The 12,050-nt window shown below is 41.6% G+C and overlaps 1 protein-coding gene across 2 annotated transcripts in view; it reads left to right on the top strand.

The window, feature by feature from the left end:
- ABCC5 (ATP binding cassette subfamily C member 5) overlaps window positions 1-12,050 on the top strand; it is a 77,309-nt gene that overhangs the window by 39,370 nt on the left and 25,889 nt on the right. Inside the window, exons 21-30 of one of the 2 annotated variants that reach the window (XM_075418192.1) lie at window positions 276-429; window positions 576-704; window positions 2,099-2,285; window positions 3,037-3,126; window positions 5,403-5,592; window positions 6,338-6,497; window positions 6,923-7,001; window positions 7,946-8,059; window positions 9,139-9,303; window positions 10,029-10,112. In XM_075418192.1, the coding sequence (XP_075274307.1) occupies window positions 276-429; window positions 576-704; window positions 2,099-2,285; window positions 3,037-3,126; window positions 5,403-5,592; window positions 6,338-6,497; window positions 6,923-7,001; window positions 7,946-8,059; window positions 9,139-9,303; window positions 10,029-10,112 (1,352 nt within the window). Of the gene's footprint in view, window positions 1-275; window positions 430-575; window positions 705-2,098; window positions 2,286-3,036; window positions 3,127-5,402; window positions 5,593-6,337; window positions 6,498-6,922; window positions 7,002-7,945; window positions 8,060-9,138; window positions 9,304-10,028; window positions 11,581-12,050 lie in introns of those variants that run through there. The other variant, XM_075418189.1, reaches the window with a different exon arrangement.

Here is a 12,050-nt window from a genome sequence, read left to right as displayed (position 1 = left end):
AACCTAGAGTATCAGGGTGAAGCTGATGTGCAGCAAAGGTGGTAATTAGGTCAGGGTTGCATCAGTGCTATTTCTGCAAGTGGGAATAATTGGAAAGACTACTAGCATCTAAAAAGATGCACCCCTAATGAAAAATGTGCATTTTTAATTTGAATAAGCCATGAGAAATCACTGTCCTTGTCAGTGAGGTTGTACAGCTGGACTGAATTGCTTTATATAGGTTGTTTTAGCTTTCTGTACTCAAGATCTTCCTCTTTCCCCTCCATCTTTTCCAGTTGATGTTCGTTTGCCATTTCAAGCAGAAATGTTCATCCAAAATGTCATCCTTGTGTTCTTCTGTGTGGGGGTGATCTCTGGGGTTTTCCCCTGGTTCCTGGTGGCGGTGGGGCCTCTCATTGTCCTGTTCACAGTTTTGCACGTTGTGTCAAGGTAAGTGCATCAGCTGCTTTGACTAAAAGTAGAGATACTTTGGCCTGTTAATAAGGTCATAGGGTTCTTCAAGTATATATGCATCAATGTAGTGGTTGGCATATGGTGGCTGTACATGTCACTTAAAAGTGCTTCTTTCCTTCCAGAGTCTTTATTCGAGAGCTCAAGCGTCTGGACAACATCACACAGTCTCCATTCCTGTCTCATATTACATCTAGCATCCAGGGTCTCTCCACAATCCATGCCTACCACAAAGGACAGGAATTTCTGCACAGGTCAGTCTAGATATCCATCTGGCAGTGGTGGAGCACAAAGCAGGGTGCAAAAGGTTTACATTCAGAAAGATTTATTAATGTGGGTCTATAGCTGATGGCATGCAGTGGTCCTAAGAGCGAAAGTTACTTTTCGGGGTAAAAATGAGGGAGAACAAGAAGGAGAAGAAGGGTAAGGGAAAACTCCCCAGTAGCCAACTGGGAAGAACAGTGATGGGGTCCCAGGTGAATGTCCTCCTCTGGGGTTATCTGCAGTGCAGCAGGTGGCAAGGATAGTGGTGAGGACAACTTTTTGGCCATACTTTTCCCCTAGTAGTATATATTTCTCATCAGGTCCTGCTCTCGTTTTCTGTTGGTTGTTTCTCGTTGTGATGGTATTAGTATTAGTTAGAGCATGCTAACAAAACCTCAGTGTGCATATTGATGAGCTGTTAGTCTCTGTGCACGTGTATAATTGGATAGCATTTATCAAACATTTAAGTGATTGTTAGCCACCTTGTTGTGCACTGTGCTTGGTTTTCTCGAGTGTAAACTAAAATCTGCAAAACAAATGTTAGTGAGGGAAGGTGAAACATTTCTCATGTGAGTGGTAGTTGCTTCCCATGAGAACCTGCCACAACAGTATCAGGGTTTTGCACGTGCAAGGTCATGAAACCAACAGTGTGGGAGCACAGGGAAAATTGCCACAGAAGCTCTGGAAAGACACTGCTACACCAGCTTAAATGAAAGGTTCGAGAGGTGCAAATAGCAGACCCTTAGCTTTGCGGGTGCTAGAGCACTAGGGCACTGCACACACTCTGCAGCAGTGATTGGTGTAAAACTGAGTTGCACTGTCAGAAAATTTAGATGCTGGCTTTGTGAATCTCTAAAGTGCCTCCCCTGTAACATACTTTCGTAGCTCTGCAGCGTCAGGATTATAAATTAAATGGTTATTGGTGTGTTTTAATTAGTGTCACCAATCCTATCAAAACTTACTGTAACTTTACTTTTACACTTGTGTATAAAATAACACATATTCTGTGCATATTCTGAAGTGCTGCTGCTGTTACCCATGGAGTAATTTGTAGCCATCGAGCTTCCTCGCGGTCTTGCATAGGTGAAGTTGGGGTGAAAATGTGTGCATTGTCCCTGAACTTTGATTCACTCCAGTAGAATTCATTGTTGTACACAGAAGCTTGGTAATTTGACTTCTGAGGGTTTGAGCTAAGTAGGTATCTGACATTATTCAGCAGAGTTTGTAAACTCTGCTTTCATGGCCTAGTTTGAGTCTTTATGCCAATGATGGGCTAGTCTTCCCACCCTGAATTATGATACTGGAACAGAGGTTTAAGTAGCTGTGCTGCTTGTAGAACATCAGGCCTGTGGAGGTCTACTAACCTTTCCTGTATTTGTTTCAGGTATCAGGAGCTCCTAGATGACAATCAGGCACCATTTTACCTGTTCAGCTGTGCAATGCGCTGGCTAGCTGTACGGCTGGACGTTATCAGCATTGCTCTTATCACAACCACTGGCCTTATGATTGTCTTAATGCATGGCCAGATTCCTCCTGCCTACGCTGGGCTGGCTATCTCATATGCTGTGCAGGTGAGTAGGTCCATATACTGTAATACTTAATCTCTCATTTAATGTAGTTATCGCTAATAAGTAAAAGTAATACACCATTGAAAACTTTCCTTAATGCACTGGAGTGGAAAAAGATACTGTTAACCCTTTTGGTAATGGAGGGGAAGCAATTCAGAGTCAGGACCTTTTGCTAGCAGTCAAATGATAAATTATGAGGAGCTAGGTGCTTAAGGCTATTGTTTTGGGGATCTGCCTCTTTTTAAATGATGAAGTAGAACCCGTTTGAGGCTCTTCATGTGCTGCATATTGCAGTTTTCCTGGGTATTTTCAGAAACTGGATTGATGGTGCGTCAGACACCTGCCAAACTGATGTCTTAATGTATTGCCTGCAGTACATTTTCCCAGGCAACAGCATCCAGTGTTGTAGCTGTGCTGGTTAAATACACTTCAGGGTTCAGAATACTTGCTGTTGGAGCTGTTGTTTGGCTTTTTCTGCCTTCTGGTGGTAGTAAGGTGAAATTACAAAGCTTAGCTAATACTTAAAAGCTGTTGCTTGTGGGAAACCTTTCTAAACTCCTGTCTTTCCAAGTGATTAATAAATTATGGTTATTTTAAAAGGAATTAAACTCAAATCAACTTGCCTTGAGCACCTTAGTTATATGGTGCTCAGTGCCAAAGAGTACTTGTATCAGATATCCATTAGGTTAGTCTCTTAATTCAGTAATAAATCACAGCCCTCTAAATTTGTCTTTGTTTTCTCCTGTCACTCCAGTTAACAGGGTTATTCCAGTTTACAGTCAGACTTGCTTCAGAAACAGAAGCTCGCTTCACCTCAGTGGAGAGGATTGATCACTATATAAAGGTAGGACAATAGTACATTCAACTGCCTGTTGTAAAATTTCTTGTTGCTTGTTATGTTGCTGGCATAAGACGAAGTTAGCCATAGTCTGTCTTAGTACAGAATGTATGTTTCTGATCTTGTAAACACATTTTGGTGCCTGTACTGTAATACTGCAGAGTGAATTTGTTTTATGAAGCATGTATATAAGCATTGGCGGACTGAATTACACAAGCACTGGTAGGTAACTAAGCTTACAGGCATCATGTGCCTGGCATCACTGAAGTTACATTAGGATATGGAAAGTTTGCTGACACTCTTGGTAAAGAGTGGAGTGTGTGAAAGGGGTAACTAGAGAATTCAATACAATATTTTACGGTAAAAGAAGGGTGTTCTGGCATCCTTCATTCCAAAATTAGCTGAAGTCCTTCATTCAAATACAGACAACTGTTACTTTATCTACATGTAATTCTGCTTCATCCTAATAAGTCTACTTCTTTTTCCACAGCTCCCTCATATGACATATTTCTATATGTTTAGGAAGTCAAGGAATTGGTTTCCTTGCAAACATGAGAAATATGCCATGCTAAATGCTTAGCAAGCTGCTCTGATTGCTGTGATTATCTGTAACCCTTTCTTCGTAACTAGGATTTGTGTATGCAGAACTGGGCATAGGTCAATGGGGAATGTGTAGCCAGGAGAAAGTCTTCTACTGGGTCTGGTCTTTGAGGTGAAAGGTTTTTTTTACTTTATATATAATACACATTCCCTCTGAACTCTGGAGGCAGATACATACCTATTTGGTAAATCTGAGCTATATAGCAGTTGATATTTGTAGAACTTTTTTTTAGCCTGTGGATTTAATACTTAAGAAAAAAAATTTAAAACTGTGCAGTCCCCCAGTTAAATAAATAAATCGTCTTGTGGCGTATAAGTATAAAATTTCTGTGTATGGAAGACTTGGTGACCACACAAGCTGACAACTGTGTGCCAAATATTGCTTGGTATCTCTCACAGAGCTGAGATGAGTTTAGCATTGTCAGGCCTTCAGTGGCAAAACCTATAGTTGTACACTGTTGTTTTTTTTTTAAGTTACTATCTATCATTTTATGTTACTACTGACACACTGTGATTTTTCTTATTTGGATCTCTAGACAGCCATTTTATTATGAAACTGTAAAACTAGTTTGAATCTGAAGAGATGGGTGAGCAGTGAAACACCATGCAGGTTCTGTGTCTTACCAAGTTCCAGGCTTGGCTTCTTGCAGTGCAGGCTCCGACGTTGCTGTTATGAGCACTAGGCTGAAAGAATTGGAGCACTATTGTAGAAGATCACTGTTTTTCTCAAACCCTTGGGGTGCAATTAATCTGCCTCTAACTAGATGTTGCAGATGTCCACAACTGACATAGTCCCTGTGGGATCTCTCTATAGTCAATGCAGGAAATGGCCATCTCCAGGGGGCAATTTATTACCCGTTCGAAGTGTTTATATTAGAACGAGAAAAATCACACTGCAGAAATGCCAGCTTCCTTGTAGTGACCATAAAAGAGTTGACGCGACCTGGTTCAGTTGGAGATTCTCACTTTGTATGTGTTTAAAGTTACATGAGGTAAATCCCACGACATGATTTCTGCCGTTCTTTGAGGCTGCTTGTGCTAAATATGGGAAAGTGACCGTGGCTTTGTTCTAAACATGCTATAAAGGCACACGTTTGGCTTTCAGAGGTTCTGCTTTTCTGTTTAATCTGTGAACTGCTTAATAAGGGGATCTATTAAGGGGCAGAGTAAAGTAGCAAAAGTGAGCAAGCTGGAAGGGGCCCGACTGACAGGAGAGAATGAAGGAAGAGAAGAAAGAGGATAGCATTTGTACAATGTGTCACGTGGACATTCCCTTCCGTGTTAGAATCAACAGAGGTGACCCTGGCATGGCATTGCAAATGAGACATAGAAATACAGCATATTATGCGTCCAGTCTTTGGAGTGCCACAAAACTCAGCAGGATTGTGCTCATAAGTAGTAAGCCTAAAATACATTTTGAATTCCATTGATGGAAAACATTGTTGTGTAGAAGGACCAATGTCATCACTGAGGCAACAGGAGGGGAACAACAGTGTGGTCAGTGTAGCACAGCAGCTTTCTGAACCACTGGGCCTGCATCCAGCCACGCAGCTCATCATAAAACTGCTGCAAACTGATGTGGGCCAAGTCTGCAGGGAAGAACTCCTGCTGAAAGATGCAACTGATAATTTTCCTTTCTGGTGTTTTGTTTATTGGAAACTGAACTTCTGTTTTTTTTAAAGACACTTTCCCTAGAAGCTCCTGCTCGGATCAAGAATAAAACTCCTCCTCTGGACTGGCCACAGGAAGGTGAAGTTGTTTTTGAAAACGCAGAGATGCGGTACCGAGAGAACCTCCCTCTAGTACTTAAAAAAGTGTCCTTTACCATCAAACCAAAGGAAAAGATTGGCATTGTGGGAAGGACAGGCTCAGGTGAGGAAAAACACTAAGCAGAGTTAAATTACTGCATTTATAGAATAGGAGTGGAATAGAGTGGGGCAGTCATATTGTTTCTCCTCTGTCTTCTCAGTGTTTGACTGAATTGTTAATTGCACAGGAGTGGTCCAGCAGTCCGTCAGTGGTGGATTCTGTTCATGTGCATACACAAGCAGGATCCCTGTAAACAACAATGAAAAAGTTTCCACTTAAAGTAGAGGGATATCCTATTATGCATGAGCCAGTACGCTCGTTATGTTTATCACCCTAAGCCACTTCTCCGCACAGAATGGACCTACAAGGTGCTCATTGCAGCTTATTTAACTCTCTTGAAAATTTTTGTGCGGATGCTGCAGCCAGGTTTGGCCCTAAGCTATCTCAGAAGTCTGTAATGCAAAGAATCATATTCCCTGTTTGTGAGATGACTTAGATCAACTCCAAAATGTAGTTTCTAAAGAAGCAATGAATATTGCTGTATTTGGTTTATGTGGCAGGGTTTTGATAGTGGAGGTGGGGTGGCACTGCAGGGGTGGCTTCTGTAAGCAGAGATTAGGAGCTGCCCTTACAATTGCTTAGAAGTTTAAATGCTGAACCCCAGCATTTATCAGCATTGCTTGACAGGATTTTATGGTATTTTAAAACACTTTTCTTACACATAGACAGCTTTTAGAATGCTTTCTCATCTCAAAGCTGCTATGACTCTGTAGAAACACTAATATTGTTTTGCCTGTCTCATTTTTAGGGAAGTCTTCCCTTGGAATGGCACTCTTTCGTCTTGTTGAACTGTCTGGAGGCTGCATTAAAATTGATGGAGTGAAAATAAATGACATTGGTTTGGCAGATCTTCGCAGCAAACTCTCAATAATTCCTCAGGAACCTGTGCTATTCAGTGGCACTGTGAGGTTAGTGAGACCATAAGAAGGCAAGAAGGACTAAGCAGGCTACCAGCTTATACCTGAACTCAAATAGGTGCCTGGTGAGATGTTAGTTGTCAGGCATCCTAGCTTCTGTTCTCTGTTTTTAAAACAAACACAGCTAAATGATCTTAGTTGGCTCAGTGCAGAACTGAGTGTGATCATCCTCTATGGAAGTCTTGCTCTCCTTTAGATTTGATTGATGTTTTTGTATCTTTGTCATCCATCTCTGCTCTTTTGTTCTTTGGCTACTCTAACGCCAGTGTGCTGGGAGCATCTGATTTCCTTGGCAAGGAAATTCTGCCAGTGGAAGGCTAGGTGGGAATCATCCATCTGGATGAATTAGCACACTGCTGTTTTGCCATTCATTCATGAATAAAAATTCTGGTTATGTTTTCTGCTTCCCCCTCCAGATCAAACTTGGATCCTTTCAATCAGTACAGTGAGGAACAAATCTGGGATGCTTTGGAAAGGACTCACATGAAGGAGTGTGTAAGTATTATGTGTCCTATTATGTGCCCTGTGAGATACATGTTTGTGTTTTGGCTTCCAAACCAAAGTGTGCTGTTAGGAGCTATTTCAGAGACCTTTAGATAAAGTTTTTTTCTTTGCAATTTTTTCCCCTCATTGTCTATGCTTTATTTGACTGATTTTTTTTTTTCCCCTGATTTAATCAGACTGATTTTTTTTTTTTGAGAAGGTGCCATGTTTTGGGTGTATACTTTTTTAGTATATAGCATAGCAGAGTGCTGCTTCATCACATGGACTCCTCGGGTGTTACAATTTTTCAAGTGATATTTTTCTGTATGTGCCATAAGCATGCATTCTGCATTTACATTTGTGAGTGGAAATGTCACATGTGCATGTTTATACTGAACTTAAAATCTGTCCTTTGCGAGGCCCTCTGCAGCAAGTCTCACTGTCATGACATTTCCAATTCCTCTTTTCTTGTAAGTCAAGTGGCATGCATGGCTATCATACATAGGCTGCAGTAATTCCTGCAGGGACTAGGTTTACTCTTTTCTCTTGGTGAGAAAGACTGTCAGGAAGACCTGTATTCATGTTGACGTGATTTTGTACATGGCACAATTTTTTCTAGAAATGCAATGCTTTGTACTTTAGTCATTCCAAGGCTGCCTACTGAGATGATCTAGCTCTTTCAGCTTAGTCCTAGTGGTGTTCTCAGGAGCTATCACTGAGTCACAGGCATTTCAAATGGACTGAGCAGGTCTGATGTTTTATTGCTGTTCTGGCATTAGTTGCTTTTTCCTGATTTCCCCAATAGAGACAGGGAGAGATGGACAGCAAAGTGTGACAATATTTTGGAACATGGGCAGAATCAGATTTGCGGGAGGAGCAACTGTTTGTGTCATGCCATGGAGATCCGAAAAGTCTGTGCAATGCTTTAAGATTTTTGCCTCTTCTTTCCCACACAGATTGCCCAGCTGCCTATGAAACTTGATTCAGAAGTGATGGAAAACGGGGAAAACTTTTCAGTTGGAGAGAGACAGTTACTGTGCATAGCTAGAGCTCTACTACGTCGTTGCAAGGTGAGTACAGTAATGAGAGAAATAGCTGGAGATATCAAACTGATTGTATTGAGCAAGCCTTTTTTTGTGCCAGATTCATTCTATCTGTCAGAGGAATCACACCGAGAATTATTGTGACCCAGAGAGGTGTAGGGTTAGAACACCTAGGAAGGCATCTGTAGCCAGTTGCTAGCTCCTGTGCTGTCCTGCCACCGGAAAGGTATTGCTTTTCAGTGCCAGGGTATCAGACTGGCCTAATCGTTTATTCAGAGCGTCCTGTTACTGGTGAGCGTTAGATTCTTTCCTTCTTCCACCTTTTTGTGAATGTTAGCCGAGTATTTTCCTTCTACATGGTGGTCCACTAAAATGTAGTCTCCAAGTGGAATGTGGGACCATGCTATGCCAGCGAAGTTAAAGGTTTTGCAGGAATGGAAGACAAATGATAATCACAGTGTGAAAGGACTTTTGGATTGAGACTGACCAGGATTCTAACATCCTTTTTTCTTAAACATTGCATACCATAATATTTTAAGGTTCACACTGTGTATGTTTTAAAGCCAAACTACTCAGCGGAAGTTACTGGTCTCTTTGCAGTACCTGCACAAAACAAATCTAGCTTAGGTTTGACAAGACACCACTCCAAATCAGTTTATGTCTGAATCTGAGAGGAAGGGTAATTCTTTCAAGTAGAAGAAAAAGACTAGTAAGCCGAGTCAGTATTGACTCATTCCAGAAGAATGGCACCACCAAGGATGTGTGAGATTAGTTTATCAGTAAAATTTGTATTTGAGATTTAGCTGCTGAATGTAAAACTGAAAGTAGTGGAAACCTGAGGCCCAGGTCAGAACCCAGACATCTCGTGGCTCTAGGATGGGACCATAAAATGCAAGTGTGATCTATAGAGTGACCTTGTTGAAGGCAATTACATAAAGAAAACTGAAAGGGTCCTTGTAAAAACTACCTTTGTGACCACAGCTCCGTAAGGATTGCCAGTTGTGACAACTCTTGGTCATGGTAATTCTGTCCGTTCTACATATTTTTACGTTAAGGGAGGGAAAGCCTTACTATGGCTAACAGCCAGGATTATGTGCTGCTTTCAGATTTTGATACTGGATGAAGCAACAGCTGCTATGGACACAGAGACAGACTTACTGATTCAGGAGACTATCAGAGAGGCATTTGCAGACTGCACTATGTTAACAATTGCTCATCGCCTGCATACGGTACTGGGCTCTGATCGGATCATGGTGCTAACACAAGGACAGGTAAGCAGAAAAACTTTTGTGGCTGCAGTTCCTGTTGCAGTCTGGTAGTGCCGTATGTGCAAGGTGAACTGAAGGAACAGCTAGTATTGCAGGGTAGAAAATCCTCTGTGTTCATTCACATCCTTGGTAATAGTACTCCAATAGAATCAGTTATTGTCAGGCCGTGACAAGATTAAAGAGGACAAAATTTCTTTTACACTCCAAGAAAGTACCACAGAGTAACAGTCCCTCTTTTAAAAGTGTTTTTACAGCTCCCTCTGTAGGTTAATTTTGAGACGGGTAATAACGTCAGCATCTCTGCTGGGGGCTCAGTGGCAGTTTCCCATTACTTTCCTGAAACCCTGTGCTATCAAACATGCATATGAGAGATACCTGAACCATTTTCAGGCTTCCATGTGGGAGCCATAAACAGTTAAATCAAATGTAAGAACATCTGGCGAGGCTCTTAAAGGTAGAGAAGGCAAAGAGCCGTAGCATCTGCCTCTGTTTGCCAGAGCCCCCAGAGGCTGCTTCCCGCTGGGTAGTTACAGTGTTTGTCTGAGCTAGTTTGAGGCACCCCAGGTTACAGTATGTATCCATAAACGCGCATACTTTCACTGCCTATTGTCTCATGTAAAGATGAATGCCATGTTTTGGCTTCTTTACTACCATGTCACAAGTCCAAGGGGTGGGAATCCATTTTCTGCTGGATTTTACTGACATGCTCTACCTGCCTTTGCTCTTAGGTAGTGGAATTCGACACGCCGTCTGCCCTTCTGGCCAATGAGAACTCGCGCTTCTACGCTATGTTTGCTGCTGCGGAGAACAAGGTTGCTGTGAAGGGCTAAAATTCAGGGCAAAGTCACTTTAATTTTGGAGAGCTACACTCCCTGCCTGTGGCAGGCCAGCTCTTCCTCCTCCTCTTCCTCCTCCTCCTCCTCCTTCTAGCAGATTATTGCCTTTTCATCTTTTAATTTGTAGCACAATGTGTCAAGCCAGAAAGTTTTTAAAACTGTGTCAGAAGAATTCTCCATGTTTTTATTATTGTATTTATTCCATAATCATATTACTAATTTTTTGTGATTAAATGCACTCTACAGATGGCTCAGGGAGCCATAGTTATAAATGTATCAGAGGCCTATAATGAAGCTTTATACATGTAGCTATATCTATACATAATTCTGTATATAGCCTATATTTACAGTGGAAATGTAAGCTGTTTATTTTATATTAAAATAAGCACTGTATTAATAACAGTGCATATTCTTTTCTATCATTTTTGTACAGTTTACGGTACCAGAGATCTGGCTTTGTTATCAGACTGTATCAGACACCATTTTGTCTTTTACAGTTGGTCTTTTCCTAGTGCCGGATTTTCTGCGTGTCTGAGTGGAAGTGAAGCTTTGCGATAGTGTCCTTTATTGTCACATCTTTGTTGTCTAGCGCAGGGGAGAAGAGCTCTGTGGTGTAACTATTGCATTGTAATTTATCAAAGCTATTTGGAGCATCGCTACTGTTCACCACAGCAGCGGCTGCTGCTTCCCGTGATGCTTTCCCAAAGCAGAGTTTTTAGTGATCTCCTGAGTGGAGAACCACTTCTGGGTCACACTAAGGCCTCGTATTTTCTCACTGTCCTGATACAGTATTTCTTACTGTATCAGCAGGGTTTATTTTAATGCAAGCAAGCCCAAGCTCTTCCTGCTTCGCTGATCTAACACAACCAAAATCTAACTGTTCGTGGAATGATCTGTAACAAATTAATCATAAGGTTCAAATCATACCCTGTATGCTAGCAGGAAAGCCTTTTCAGAGTTGCTTCAGCTGACTGACTCCTTTATCTTGAAGCTGCTAACAATCCTCAGAGGTTTAGGTTGGCTTTCATTGGCATGGGTAACACTAACTCTTTGTTCTGCTCACTTATGCTAAGGTTAAACAACATCAATATTTCCTGTTTCTTTATTGCACACTTGTTAAGGAAACAGTCCTCCACCCCCCGTCTTCTGGAACTTTAAGGAGGTTCCTGTTGATCAGGATGTAACACTGGTGTAGGACATCGTTTTCTTACTGTAAAGAGACCTACCTCAGGTTACTAGGTCCTGCGTAGTACGCTGCCGTGATCACTGTACACCATCCCTGTTTTACGGGACCTGTGGCCCGGGTGGGCATGGTTGCTCCTATAATAGCTGTGACTTATTGAATGGTCAGCGTTGCATGTGTTTGTCAACTTTGACATTTTGTAGCCTTAGCATGTTTGCAAAATGTCTCACTGAGGCAGAAATCTGAAAAGTAAATAAAACTATTTTGGGTTTTGTAAATTTTATTGACTTAAGTGGTTTGTTTTGGGCATGTAAATTACTTCTCACCTTTCTGAGCCGTAGGGGACAGTTTTTGCAGGCTGGTTTTTTTTTTTCTCTTGTCTGTGCACAACAGCCTGATCTTTCTTCCTTCAGAGTGGTTGTGTTTCTTTAAAAGTCTAATGGGTAATTTTTGTGCCCTCCAGCATGGGAGTGGCTTGCAATATATGTATGTTTGTGTTGAGTAGTACAGGGAATAAAAATTTATAGTGCAAGTGTTCGAGCCAAGTAGCAAGGGGGAAGGTCAGACGGAATACAGAAGATCCTTCTTAGGCTCAGATTTTTCCACTTTCCTTACCTGCAAGCGTTACTGTTTATAATGTGACACGACTGCGAAGTCACAGCAACAAACATTTCTACCTGCCAGTACCAGAGGGAAATCACAGCATTAACAGAGCTTAGACTGTAGCTTGA

The sequence above is a fragment of the Opisthocomus hoazin genome, chromosome 4 (genome assembly GCF_030867145.1).
Source record: "Opisthocomus hoazin isolate bOpiHoa1 chromosome 4, bOpiHoa1.hap1, whole genome shotgun sequence".
NCBI lineage: Eukaryota > Metazoa > Chordata > Aves > Opisthocomiformes > Opisthocomidae > Opisthocomus > Opisthocomus hoazin.
This window is presented reverse-complemented; position numbering and strand designations above follow the sequence as displayed.